Source organism: Phragmites australis, chromosome 9 (assembly GCF_958298935.1).
Source record: "Phragmites australis chromosome 9, lpPhrAust1.1, whole genome shotgun sequence".
In the NCBI taxonomy this organism is placed as follows: domain Eukaryota; kingdom Viridiplantae; phylum Streptophyta; class Magnoliopsida; order Poales; family Poaceae; genus Phragmites; species Phragmites australis.
In genome coordinates, this window is record NC_084929.1 from 18,399,090 (window position 1) to 18,414,104 (window position 15,015).

The 15,015-nt window shown below is 42.0% G+C and overlaps 1 protein-coding gene across 6 annotated transcripts; it reads left to right on the forward strand.

The window, feature by feature from the left end:
• The first annotated feature begins 6,111 nt into the window (after nucleotides 1–6,111).
• Nucleotides 6,112–13,625, forward strand: LOC133928716 (uncharacterized). 6 transcript variants are annotated; one of them, XR_009911507.1, is made up of 6 exons: nucleotides 6,112–6,610; nucleotides 7,594–7,623; nucleotides 8,912–11,268; nucleotides 11,512–11,576; nucleotides 12,257–12,354; nucleotides 13,220–13,625. XR_009911507.1 is itself a non-coding variant. In XM_062375170.1 (3 exons), the coding sequence occupies exons 1-3, from the start codon at nucleotides 6,489–6,491 to the stop codon at nucleotides 13,384–13,386; spliced, it is 387 nt and encodes a 128-aa protein (XP_062231154.1). In that variant the 5' UTR covers nucleotides 6,112–6,488; the 3' UTR covers nucleotides 13,387–13,625. The 6 variants fall into 6 exon arrangements, 2 of the variants coding, with proteins under 2 accessions (XP_062231154.1, XP_062231155.1); XR_009911506.1 differs by lacking the exon at nucleotides 7,594–7,623; XR_009911504.1 differs by lacking the exons at nucleotides 7,594–7,623; nucleotides 8,912–11,268.
• Nucleotides 13,626–15,015: the final 1,390 nt, after the last annotated feature.

Sequence of the window (15,015 nt, forward strand, 5' to 3'; positions counted from 1 at the left end):
CTGTATAGTACTCCTAAACGAGGTCACAGACGCTGAGATGCTTTGAGATAGTTGCGATGGTCTTAAGCCTCGCACCAACATCATCTGTCATTTCCACTGGTGTCCTCCTTCGGAACATGATTTCCTTCTTGTCTAAGGACATCTTCGAACCATGGGGAACCTTGTGGTAGAACCAGAAATTGGTCCAATCGTTATCCCATCGATTTCGTTGGGCCTTCACAGGCACCTGCACCCCTGCGAAAGGAACGAAGATGACGCTGCCGTATGACGTGATGTGCTCCTCCCTATTCAACACTAGCTTCTTTAGCTAGCAATGCACGTAGTTCTAGAATGCAAAAACCGCAGAGCTAGGTTTCTGGCCCTGTGAACGCCAGGCCCACACAAAAACCGATAACCGAACAATGGCGTTCAGCATCAGCTGTTGGATTTGCAGCTCATATCGGCTCAACACACTGGCTAGGATAAAGATCTAGGGGAAGCGAAGGCCAGCAAAGAAGAACTCGAGGAAGATGATGACCTTGCCTTCGCATACCTACAGCATCGTCTCCTCAGTCGAAGGCAACTAGGCATCGTCCGCATCACGAATACAACCCTTCTCCACCGGGGACTTGATATGTCCTTCATTGGACCGACTGACTCCGAAGTACGATGTTGACGAAGCCATGATGCTTGCACATTAAAGTTTGGCTTCATCATCTCGCCGAAGGGGAGAAAATGAATTACTAGATGAAACGAAGGATACTCCACCCGAAGGGTCGGGGCAACAACAAGGAGGTGAGTGACAGGACAAAAGAAGTCAATGGGAATGAGGAAAGAATTACCACAATGGTTATGGGTAGCCCATATATACCCCGCACCCAAAATGCATCACCAAAAAAACTTGGGACATGTTGAAGCACACCACTGCACGTACAATGTATTAGGGTGCGACGCGTGTCCTGATACATAGGGCCCATAACGTCTGTATCACGTCTGCACGATGAGAAAACTGCAGGACATGTGAGGGACATGTGGCAGCAAGAAGTGGGGCTGTGCAATGCCTAGAAATTACCCACACCTTCACATGGCACCATAATGACATACGACACAGGTATTGAGATGCACTAGATTCCATGGAGAATCGCAAGTGTCGCCACTAAATCCCAAGATGCGTGCGACTGTTCGCATTGTTAAACCAGGCATAACCCGCCACCTATAAATACAAAATTCACTGTTGTAATCTCCTCACTTTGCCCACGAGAACTAAAAACTCACTCAACTCTCCTCCCTCATTTGCTCTTCCTTGTTCAAGCTCATGCAACCCTCATCGGAGGCGGCCATGGACTGGCAGAACTCCAGTGGCCCACTTTCCGGGGCATTGTCGATCGTTTTGACGAACCAAGGGACTTCACATCCTTCAGGGCAGTGTGCGTCCAATGGTGCGCTATAGTCTGTCACAAGGAGCAACCACAGTTCGTCCCATGGGTGCTCCGGAGCGACGAAGTCCACAAAATGGGTGAAGTCTCCATCTACTCACTAGCAGAGGATAGAGTCTTCAATAAGTATGTCCCAGCGTTTATGAGGCACAGATGGAGGGCCTCAGTTTTTGAAGGAAGCTACCTTATCGGCCTCGACTACCAAGATGACTTAGCAGTAGTCACGAACCTGTTGACGGGAGAGACCTTTGAGTTGTCATATCTCCCAGAGTGGGCCAGCCATGACCCTGAAGGGCTTCTTCGTGCGCCCGAAGGCAGGGGCCAAACCAAGAACATTCATGGTCATCTATGCATATCGCAGCTGCTACCTTGAAATGGGTGAGTGGTTCGAAGAGGCATCGTGGTGGCATGTCGGTAGCATGACTGACTAGATCTTTGAGCCAAAAGAGAGTTTCTGGGAAAAGATATGGTCCGAGGAGGGAAACAACACGCACATCATTCATGTTGGGGGCCACGTCCTCCTCCTTCGTAGTGACAAGCTATGGGCACACTGGGAATGTCCGATGGATCCAGCCTCCGCGAGCACCGCACAGCTTCACAGACTACAACATGCTCGATGAAGGTTGTTGGAGGTTCGGGACGCGCGTAGGTTGGTAGAAAAACCCAAAGCTTCATGGAAAGATTATCCTGTAGAGTTGGGGCGATACATGGTATGTTCTCCAAGGAGACAAAGACCTCACGAGACTTCGCAAAGACTACGTCTACTTCCTCATATGGCTCGACCACCACGGTGGGGCCCAATACTATGTGTGGTAGTGGGACATCGCAGAGAATGTCCCTGCCGTCGTTAAGGCTATTCTCACGGCAACTCAGTGGGCACCAGGGACTTAGTTTATTCCAAGCCTGAGGTAGGATGCCTCGCGAGGCGGAGAGTGATAGTTTCTCATATATATCACGTGTAGCTATTTTGTATAGGTCGCAAAAATGATATATTTTGGAACTTTTAGTTGGTAGCCGAATAGCTGGTGTAGTCATGCGAAGGATGTATTTTGATTTCACCGCTTGATAGGGGAGGATTTTACCTTTGTTCAAATATGTCTTCTTCTTCTGGAACTTAAGTTAACTTTGCTGTTTTTGGGAGTTGACTTTGGCCGGCCGAAGGGGAGGACTGAGAGAAGGGTACCACCCCACGGTCTAAAGATTCTCAGCTTCAGCTCCCCAAAGTCAGGACCAAAACCGCGAAGCGACCACTGTTTGGGGAATGGTACCATGTGGGCCCCTGTTCGTTGGCCTCGGCCACAACAGTCAATCCAAAAGGGAAAGTAGCGAGGCTAACATAAAGGAAAAGATGTTTTTCCTTTGTGCTCTATAGGAGTTAGGCTCGAGAAAGTACAACGAAGCCTAGGGAACGAAGTTCCTATGTGAGGACTGAAGGGCGGAAGTGGTAGCGAAGCCCAAGTGACGAATCTCGGAGGCGAGGCCCGAAGGACGAAGGGGTGCAACGAAGCCCAAAGGCCGAAGGAAGGCGGCACATGGGCCTTCGGGAATAGAGCGAAGGCTCACCTAAGAAGGAGCCCGCGAGCTAGTCAGAACTTGACTAGGAGATGGCTGGAGGGAGGTCGCTAATAGCCCTGGTAGGGGGTTTTAATGTGGGTCCCTCTAGGACATGTGTCAGGATTAGGTTGCATAAGGCACCGTAGGTGCGCAATGATTGTACTACCCTAGGAATATTCTAGGATATTCCTTAGTATTAAAAGGAATATTCCTGTAGATAAGTGGTACAAGTGTAAAGATCACAGGGAGTGGTTGAGGTATTCCTATAAATACCCCACTCACCTGATGTAATAACAAGAGATGAACAATTATTACACAAACAGTTAAAAGTACTGTTCACTGTGTTGCAATCATGATCCCAACATGTCTGTTTGGAGCTTTTCCACGAGATAGCTCCTCTGGCGAGGGTGAGGATATAACATGTCATGAATTTCTCAGTATCCACACACCTCGCAAAGTCGGGATCCTTATTGGATTTTTTTTAAAATATGAGCATGTAGTGTTTAGTGCCTTACAAATAGTGAAGGACTTTCTTAACAGCTTTCCAGTGGTGCAGTCCTGGATTTCACTAATATCTGTCAAGTATCCCAGTTATGAAAACTAAAAACAGGGTGTTCACATAATGCTTTTGACAGTTGAAGCATAAGAGACCGACTTCATCTGATCAGTTTCATAATGGTTCCTCGGACATTGTATATTAAAATATCCCAAATTTATTGCTCTTAACAATAGGAGTAGGCGAGACATATCACTTATGCATATTGTATTTTTTTAACACTCTGTCCATGTATGCCTTTGAACCTATCTCGGTGAATCTTAATGCCAAGAACGTAAAAGGCTTCACTGAGATACTCTTTATGACTAAAATTGTGAAATTTTCCCTTTTAAACTTTACATAAATGCACTTTACATAAATACAGTTGCTTGCGACTTTATAAGGAATCCTTAATTGAGCTTCATTATGGTCAATCCCTGCTCTTTGTAAGAAGCCTTGAGCCTTTGAACATTTCGACGTTTCCCTTAGAGTCACGTTTTATTTTGTAGACCCATATACAGTCTACTGTTTTGGTTCCGTCAAGAATTTCTACTAAGTCTCATTCATTAAGCCACTCAAGCAAATGTTCTTTGTACGAGACGGAAGTGTCGAGGCTCATCGTTATGTGCTTTATTAGGAATTTAAAAAACCTTAATAGCTCCCTCTCAATCTATGCGATGATCAGAGTTAGAGAAGTCTAAAGGGTGGAGAATCTATTTCTTAATGAAACACTCTATTCTCCCCCTCGAAACGTGGTCGAAAAGACAGTGCCACTGTTTCGAATAAGTCTCATTATTCACATCACAAACATTTAGAGATATCTAGAATTCATTCAGAGGAAGCAAGACTAATAGTTCCTGAATTTCAACTTAATGATACACTTATTGTCTCTGAAATTACATTAATAACCATAATCGTCCAACGAAGAACATGAAAACATTATTAAGATGAAGAATGAAGCCGCTATCTAATATTAATGGAAGTGATATGATGGTTTCAACTTCAGCTTTCTTCTATTGGAGACTATAAGATTTTGCTCCCCCTTTCTTAGGGTTCTCACGGTATGGAATGCTTGTAATGAGTTGGCAACGTGCACAATGACACCTGAGTCAATTCACCAGGTAATAAGGGAGAAATTATCATAAGGAGATTCATTAATAAACGTTATTATATCATTACCCTTTCTTGCGAGACACTTTAGGAACCATTATAGTCTTTCTGGTAATGTCCTTTCTTGTGGCAGAAGTGGCAGCCATCATTCTCAGTTTCTTTAGTGTCAAGAACATAAGAAGCAGGTGCCTAGGGCGCCCTCTGCGCTGCCTTGTTGTGCTTAGCGATGAAATTCAACTTTTTCTTAGACTTGAAGTCCCCTTGGAATTTTCTTTTATTGTTGGGGTTGTTAACATGATTGTGGTCAAATCGCTCATGGTCCACTTCTCCTTCTGAGTGTTGTAATTGATTTTAAATGACGTAAACTTAGGAGGTAGAGAGATCACAATGAAGTGGATAAGAAAACTTTCAGAGATTTCCTTATCCATGCACTTGAGCTTGTCAGCCATGTTAGTTATCATCACAATATGCTCTCTTATGTTGTTAGACTCATCATACTTAATGCTCAAAAGTCTTTGAATGAGTGTACTGGCATAAACACTGGAGGTGCCTTTGAATTGCTCCTCTACGGACGCCAAGCACTTTTTAGTTGTATCGGAGTAAGAAATTGCTCCCCTTATCCCAACTGAGATAGAATTCTTCATAACCATCAAAGACAAACTGTTCGATCGCTCCCACTTATTAGCAATTGCATCATAGCTTTTCTTTAGTTCATCAAAATTCTCCTCACCAACGGCAGGAGCAGTAGGACTATCAACCCTAAATGCATAATCAAAGTTTAGAACGCCAAGGACAACCGTTACTTTAGCTTTTCAAACGGAAAGATTGTTCCTCGTGAGCTACTCTATACCGTCAATTGTGGCGGTAGTGAAAGCATTAAGAGCTTAAGGAAAATTTAGGTCAAATTAGAACATTATTTTAAAGAAATATTTGCACGATAATAACCCTACATTGGTCTGATTAAAATCATGCAAAAAAAGAATTCCAATCTGGATCACCATTAGGGAAAAAAGGAAAATAATTTAATAAATACATAAATGTCACATAATTACAATCAACGTTGGTTAGAAAGTAATTATGGATATTCAAAAAATTAATCGTAAAATTTAGTGTATGATTGCAAACAACATTGGTCAGTATGAAACCATGGCCAAAACAACATCAAAATTCTCTAAATAAATTTTTCCATTGGTTCCAATTTACTCAGAGAAATGTTCGTAAATTTTGGTGCATAAAATATCGTTATTTAGGCCACATTAGTCAATTAAACCAGTGCATAAAAGGAAAACATTGAGTTTACCAAAAATAGAAAACACTTCATAGAAATAATCTTCAGTTTTTGTATATTAAACCTTAATTATTTGGGTCATATTTATAAAAAATTCTAGTGCATAAATGGAAAATCATTAAAAACCACTGGAAAACGGCTCGAGCGGCCCGGCCTATCTCACCGCACAGATGCCAAATCTCATCTGCCCGAAATTCATCCGACGGCATAGCTTCAATTTCGGTCGCAATAAAATGTCGCCGGGGCGAAAAACCCTAACCCTAACCCTAATTCTCCTCCCCCATTTCCCGTCCTCCTCCGAGAAAAAACACGCGGCCGAGAGAATTGCGAGAAGGAGAGCGGCGGCGAGAGAGAAGCTCTGGTGAGCGAGCGCCGCCGAGAGGGGAGAGTGCAAGGTAGAGAAGAAGACCCCCCACCCCCGGTCCCGTGGACATGCTCGCCGGCGCACGCGTGCTACCGAAGTCGCTCAGTGCTCCGTTGACCAGATCTCCGCTGAGGAGCATGAAAACGGTGCGCGTGGCAAGAAGAAAGGGACGCCGGTGGAGCTCCGAACCTGCGCACGCAAGAAGGCGACATTGGCGACGAGATGGAGACACCGGTGGCTGAAGACCTGCGCGCAACCGAGACGGAGGAGGCAGATCCGCCGGAGAAAGAGCGGGTATCAGCTCCTGCGACTTCAACAACGACAATAGTGCTCTCCAAAACAACGTAAGCATGACTCCTCCCATTACATTAGGGTTTCTGATTCGGTGCATGTGGATATGGAGTTTCAAGCAATGGTAAATTAGATAGGGGCTTCGGATTTGGGGATATTTCTTAGGGATTGCCTTTAGGGTTCTAAAAAGTCCCCAATCCCCTCCTTCTATATGCTGCCCGAGCCTGATTCAACCCCATCCGACCCCCAAAATTGCCCAAAACCGTGCCAACTTTAGCACATAAACATACATATGCATGAAAAACGTCTGATCCGGTCCACATTACTTAAAAACTGACAAACATGCACATAAACACATAAAAGATGTTTAATGTTTGAACACATAGCTCTAATCCGAGGCTAATTAGATCCAAACATGACCAATTGCGCCTAACTCACATCAATTGAACCTAAATTTGATCATTCTGAGCTAATACATGAACAATTTTGCATAAACATACCTAATATCACTTATCCGAGACTAAACACTAACATTAACATTAACAAAAGGCTTAAACATGGTTAACTTGCGCTAATCCGTGAGAATTTAGGGCTTAAAAATCCAAGATTAGCACTGATCCGAGTTCAATTAGACTATAAATTGATCACCAAACAGCTTCATCCCAACATGAGTGCGTACGTGAGGGACGGGCATCCCCTTTTCTCTTGATTCGGTTAGGATACTTGTCAGGTAGCCGAGATCAAATCCAACGCCAGGACGAGCTCATCTAGAGAGAGAGCTTATGTATTTAACATGGCTATCATGTCCTTTTCTGCAAATGCGCCTACATTATGAAGTCCTCCAAGCATGTTGCTTGCATGCCTGATTGTCCACGCTAACTTAGCGACATGCAAGTACGAACTCTGGCTACCTGTGATAAAATTTTTTAGGTGTCGATAAAGTATTCGTAGGAGATAGTAAAATGGTGTTTGGTTGGGTTGTTTTGAGCTAGAATCCGTTTATTGGGGTATCCAATACCGTTACTTCCTGTTTCAGGTGGGCCATAATCGGATCACACTGGGATCGGTAGGTTACTCGGCTGTGGAAAACCGAGTTTTTTATTTTTATATTTCGAAAATAAAAAATTGCAAAACTAGATGTACGTTTGAAAAAAATGCAAAAATTGAAGGAAACATGCAATCCTAACTAACATGCGCGAGGATTATCCAACAAAAATAGGCAATTGCCGCCCGTTGGAAGGGCGGCAACAAGGTGATGCCCTTCCAACGGGCGACACCTTTAATAAAATAAAGATGTCACCCTTACAACAGGCGATAGGATAAAAAATAAAAAAACAATGTGTTTTATTGCTCTCAAAATTCAAAACGCTATCAAAATAGTTATGATTTTTTTTTTTAAAAAATTATGTTGTAGAGGATGCCATATTCTATCTCTCCAAAAATTCAACTCAAACAATTACTTTTACAATGAGAAACAAAAAAGACAAATTTCATTATGTGTATAATGAAATTTGTCCTTTTTGTTTCTCATTGTACAAATTATATTTTTTTTGAATTTTTTTTGCAATTTTTATTTTTGAAATATAAAATAAGATTTGCAATTTTTTATTTTTTTTCCAATAGGTGACAATAGCCTATTTTTATTATTTTTTTCAAATCAAACGTCTAGTTTTGCAATTTTTTGATTTTTGAAATATAAAAATATATTGGTGTATGGAAAACCCATACCTCCCGACCTCCTAGTGTAAAAGCAGTACCGTTAATAGCGTTGATCCCTCCCAACTTTGCCCATCGGCTTTTCGTGAGCTCGCCAGCGACAGCAACAGCAACAACGATCTCTGTTCCCACAAGATCTTCGTCGTTGGCGACTTGCTGCTTCAGCCGCATCCTCGCCGGTGAGGAGCACCACACTTGTTGTCGCTTCCTCCCTCTCCCTCTCCTTCCAAACCTTTTTCTCTAACCAGATTTGGAGAGGGGCAAGCACCGCAAGAGGGGCACCACCAGCCAGGTCCGCTCTTGCGTGCTGCTCAACCACAAACTCCAGTGTTGATTGACAAGCCTCCGCGCGCCGGCGTTGCATCTTGTCTCAGGTGATAGACTGACAACCTCTCGAGCTTCTCGGGTTATCGGCCTTTGGCCATCTGCACCCTCCTTACAGTGCTTAACCAAACAAACCGTGGGATTTGCTTAATCCTCTCTCGACGGTGGGAATTGATTTTTTTGCCACCATCAAGAACTGACTTCACTTATTCGCCACTTTCCCATTCGCTTATTTACCACTCGCAACATTGCTTCTTTGATTTTCTTGCCATTATCACATTTTAAGTCGTTTTCTTTTTCTTTTCTCCTCTCAGGCCAAGTAAATGGACCAAATAGCCCTTTTTCATCCCGACCAGTCGAACCTTGGTGCCTACTCGTCCTCTCCACTGCCCCTCCCTGTTGCGAGGCCTCCCCTGCCACCGGCCTCCCCTCACCCGCAGCCCCTGGGAGGCAAAGGTGCTGGTAGATGGCAAGCTTGGCTAATTACTTCTTGGCGTCCGCCCACAGATTAGCAGTAGCCTGGCCGTCCGTCAAGTAGCCGCAAAGCCCATCCAACCCTAGCACAGCAACATCCTCTCCACACGTAGATCTGAAGGTCAAGGCTGTAGGCCTTGGTCTGAGGCTAGCTCGTGTGGAAGCAGGCAGCCACAGGGCCTACGACATCTAGGAACTTATTGAAGGCGAGCTTCCTTGTTATAGATGAATGAAGAAACTACAGTTAACCCATGTTTTTGTCTAGTTAGAGGAAATTGAGTAGTTGTTACCAGAGTTCAGAGCATCTCTAGCTGAAATCTGAAATCTGAATGTAAAGCTTTGTTCTCTGTAAGGCTTTGTTCTGAAATCTGAATGTTATATCTCAAGTGCAGAGCCTCGTGACTGTGCTGCGAATACTTGATTTCTTTTGTTCTTTTGGATGTAATGGCTATGAAAGGGACCAACGACTAGTGTGTTCTTACAAGAATTCTGATCCTACTCTCGAAAAAAATTAATTCTGATGCAGTTGTATCACAATAGTTTGGCACTGTCTTATCGCTCTAATATGCGGTCAGAACAATAAAACAGATCCTTCACAGCAGCTATTAGCACTGTAGCAAAAATACTATGGCAAAATTCAGGGAGCAAAATGGAGGGGGCATATAAAACAGATTGTACACCATCACTAACAGATTGTACACCATCACTAATAGATTGTACATCAAGCATTCATACATTGCTTCACTTTACAACCATCACTAACATACTGTACATCAAGCATTCATACATCGCTACGTTGTTGAGATGATGATGGACAACAGACTAATTTTGGGGCTCTCTTTCTGTCCTCCTGAACCAGGCAACGGTTTACCTGGGATGTTAGAGATCACACTAGTTTCTACAGGTTCTACCCCAATAACCTGAAATGATAGGAGGAAAATATATAAATACAATCAAACAGTTTCAGGTGTGCTAAATTTTAAGCCAGCTTCCTGGTCAGATAAATCACAGACAAATATCAGATGTGTGGAAATCACTGTATTTCCTGAAACTATGGTAGTTGAACAACTTTAGAATGAAAAAACAGAAGAGCATTCAAGGCTCAATGACTTCAAAAAGGTATAAAATCTAAGCACAACAGCATTGAACAGGAAATCAAAAGCTCCTTTTAGTCTGTTGCTAGGATCATTTAACACAATCTCTACTCCAAATGCACATAGAAGAATGCGTATCTCGACTTATATTGATGAAGGCATAGTTGCTATCAGCTTGTATCCTCTAGCTGCAGCCACAGAAGCGATGCATAACCAGTGTTCCCAGTGGTTGATTCTACCAAAATGGTCTGCGTAGGTACAAAATATCTACATAAATTCCAATATTCATGGTAATAATATTGCAAATTATATATGAATGGTCTGTAACCTTTTTTGGATATAAATTAATCCCTTCTCTTCAGCATCATAAATCATGCTTAACCCAATCCTGTAAACATACACATGAGAGGTGACACATAAAAATTTGCATCATGGGCATTAAATAATACTGAAATCACAATTGCGTAGCTATCTTTGACGCTCATGCTCCATTTCAGCCTGATGATAGGCAGGAGGAGGGGAGGGGCATGCCACGGGAGAAGGGTCGGTGACGGGGAGGGGCAGGTGGCGGCCTGCTAGAGGATGAGCACGTATCTATGTCTGGCTGGGAGTCGATCTGGATCGGGTTCGACCGACCAGTGCATATGGATGAGCATGGGCAATTTGGTCCATTTACTTGGCTTGAGAGGGGAAAAGAAAAAGAAAACGAATTATGGTAACATATTCAAAAGTCATTCTTAGTAGCAAACAAATGAAGACAATGGTGGGATTGGCAAATAAGAAGGAAAAAAAATATCAATTCTGTCCTCTAGACGTGTCCTCCGTTGCATCTTTTCCTGTTGGCCCCTGCAGTAGGGGTTTCACTCAACTGTGCTGCGGCTGGGACGCGACGGAGTTCCGTTCCTTGTCCGGCAATCTGCGAACGCCGTCTCTTCTTACGCTGTCCACTGCCCTTTGCGCCCCCTCAGATCAAGGCAGACATCTCTCCACCGCAATGCCATCTCTCTTCCTCTCTCGTCGGGGTTGTCGCCGCCTTCAACCCCAACCTGGACCATCTTGGAGAGGGGATCCATCCGTGCTTGTGTTGATATCTTCTCTCGGTTGTAAGGAATCCTACTCTTACCCCAGCTTGCTTGGATGGACTGTTCGTTTTCTTCTGCAAGATCCTTTATTTGCTGCGAACCCTGAACTCCAAATTGATGAATTTGCAAATTTGTCTGTTGCGTGCTGGAAGACTACTAGCAGCAGTTCATTCATTTTCCAAGTTTCTTTTGGGGGTTAAATTGAATCCCCATGCTCCCTTGTTAAACCCGTCTATTCTCTGATCTGTTCCCCTCTCCTGGCAGGATAAGAAGGTAGACTAAGAATGGCTGCATGGAACACTTCAATGGCCTCTGAGGATGATTATGAGGTAAGAAAGAAATGAATTCCAGTTCTTTGTTACCTTCCTGTTGCTGTATTTCCCTATTTTCGATTGGTATCAAGTTTGTACTGGTTTAGGCAAGCATTTGTGGAGTTACGGCCTTATTTATCAACTGCTAGATGGTGGTTGAACAAATGACATCTTTAACTACTTAGGAAGAATTGGATTACCTTCTAATTGTTGGAAGAGTTCATCTTGAGTTTGTGCCTCTACTTGGGTATATTTCTTGATTGATGACATCTTCAACTTGTACAATATTCAAGTATACTTCTGTTTCGGCAGAGTATACTAGCTTCAAACCACCTTTCATTTACCATTATTTGGCTTCGATTATATTGATTAGAAACATGAGCACAGTTGTCAATGCTCTGTTGGGCATGTAAGCAAACTTCTTAAAGGGCTAGAGCTGACCTCATAGAACTGTACAACTGTATTGACTTACTGAGGAATAGTTCAGAATGTAGAATCGAAACAGCTATCGTGAAAATAATAAGATGGGTGAAGAAATATATGTGGCAGAATAATGGGTTTGGTAGAGGATGCAATCCCATCCACAGGGTAACATAGCACTTCTTTTTGTTTTTTGAAAAAAGATCACTTATCCATATATCTGAATTTACTAAGAATTGTGCTTGATATATGCTGTTATTGTGAACTATGTGTTGCAGACTGAGCAGAAGAAAGAAGCTGCTGCAGATGTTCTTTTCCACTATTCTCAGTTTGTTATGGTGTGCATTGGTGAGGGTGTTCGGTCAACTGATCTCAGGTGTATTTTTTTTTTATCTTGAGTTTAAATTTTGTGTCTCCTCCATGTTGTGCATTTATCACACATTTTTTGTTTTTGAAAAAAGTGCTCCCTGAGGCCAGAGCAGATGAATGCATTGTTCTCTTTAGAGCTTCTTTCTTTCTTTTCGTTCCATGCATTGTCTAGATACTAAAGTTAAGGGTGTTTCAACCCACACGATGAGTAAACGATAACAATGCTTCACTACTCCAAGTGAAGTTCCAACATGTTCCCGAAGTTAATAGAGGTCAATGCCTTTATAGACTAAATATCTTAACACCTTCTGTTTTGTCTTGTAATCAACTTTGCACCTCCCCTCTCTATTCTTTTGTTGCTCAGTGATGAGACATAGAAAACAAAGCAGTGCAATTTGGCTAGAATAGAATCTCCATTTTCTTGCAAGGTGATTCAACTCAAAAGACTGAAATGATGACCATGTTAACTCTATACAACGCAATACAGGCTTATCCTTCCTTGAGAACACACTAGTGGCACCCTGTTTAGCAATTTAGGCTTCGAGTGTATTTAAAGTTAAGTGTTAAGTGGGAAGACTCACAAAATAAAAATAATGTGGTACTTTTGACAAATTTGTGCCTTGGCGTTCAGGCTATGTGATAAAGAAATTCCTCAAACCTTGTAGGGTATAAGGTGTGTCATTATGGGTCAGCACATCAGTGACTGCACCAGTCAGTTCATAAACTGCATGAATCGTTTGGGCGTTCAAAATGTCACGGATTTCAGTTGGTGTAATGGCTGTATAGTGCACATACAGTTTCTGCTGTTAATATGCATTTTCTTCTGTAAAGAATAGAATTCTCAGCTGTTATTCTTTTTTTCTTTAATGCAGTATTGTTCTTGATGCTTGCTGCAGTCCATAAGTCATATGATGCTAGCTCAGATCATTTGCTCTCTTTACATCAGGAAGTTTCAGGATTGCCCATTTCTCTAAGGAGCCACAACAGGCTGCTGCCTCACCGGATTCTAGCGGTGAACCGTCCTCCTCTGGAACAATGAAAGGGGACAAGAACGAAATCTCATAAGCTTCTTCACTCATCCCTCCAGTCTCCTGGTGTTCCTGATGCTGTGAGATGACAACGATCTTCGGAGGATGAGGCCGGCTCGCTGCTAGTGCTTTCAACAAGCATTAATGGATCATAGGAATGTAAATATGTTGTTTTTTTTTTTGCTTTTTTTTTGGTTTTGTTTTCCAAAAATAGACCATATACAAAACTATTTCTAGTTTTGACCCCTAAGCTCAACGCCAAACCCTAAGGCACATAAACTTGAATGTGGTAGTGGCAGGGTCTAGCGCAAACTCTTATGCCACACTGGTTCTGAGATGGACGAGCCCAGGTGATGCATCAGACCTCAGCGCCTTGAGTCATTAGCGAGGGTATGACGTGCCTGTCTCGTTGGAAGCAGGGTTCCATTTACCGACCGGAGCTCGGTTACCGAGCTCCGGCGGTAACCGAAAATGCGTGATAACCGCGGTTACCGGTCAAAAATTCAAAAAAATTTGGAGAAAATTTATTTGGCAAATTTTAAATTTTTACGAAAAAATCATGTTTTTGCCCTCTCGGTAACCGAGCGGTTTGGGGCGGTTACCGAGCGATTTTCTCGTATTTTTGGTTCGGTCGGTTACCGAGCGGTTTGGGTCGGTAACCGCTCGGTTTTCTCGATTTATCGAGCGGTTTTATCGAATTTCAGTGCAGTTCAACAAAAAACCTAAAAAAGGGTTCAATCTTGTAAAATCAATAACTAATTCATCCGAGCTTCAAATCAAGTGAAACAAATTTTGTTGGCTTTCTTGTAACATGATCTACATGATAAAAGTATTTATACTCATAAAAAAGATAAAAGTATTTATACTCATAAAAAAGTTCAAAATTTTCTGTGAGAAATTTTATTTGTTAAACCAAAGTAAATGCATAGTTTACTCTTTGCTAATCCAAAAATCATGAAACTAATTTTGTTAGTCTTCTTACATGATCCTATATCTTTTAAAAATATATGAACTCATGAATTAGTTATTGTAACATGCATGATTGTGTAAATGTGTTGCGACTAGATTAATTCATAACTGACCCATCACACCTTAAAAATTAGTGAAACCACTTTCATTAGCTTATTTATATTATGATTTACGCAGAAAAAATAATAGTAGACATGAAAAAATCAATTACAGTGATGTTTCTTAACATATTCACTTTATGCTTGTGAACTTTGTAAAAATCATAGAGAATTTAATAAAACTCTAAATAAAGTGAAATCAATTTTAAAGATTCTCTTAAAATACGTTTTATACAAGAAAAATATGTGTTTGCATGTTACACTTTTCCTTAACGTGAGTTAATAATTGAGCCGCACGCTTCAATTTTTTTCATTTTTTTCAAACTTTCTCCCTATAGAATATGATGCAAACGACATTATTTTTGAAATTTTTTTTCACAGAAGTTCTTAGAATTATGTCTAGTTTTTTTTTTGAATTTTTTTGAATTTTTTTGAATTTTTTGAATTTTTTGAATTCAAATTTCGGTTACCGAGCGGTTTTTGAAATCGGACCGGACCGGGAAGGTCGGTAACCGCGATTTTTGAGCGGTTACCGACGGTTTTTTGAACCCTGGTTGGAAGTGGATGTGTCAT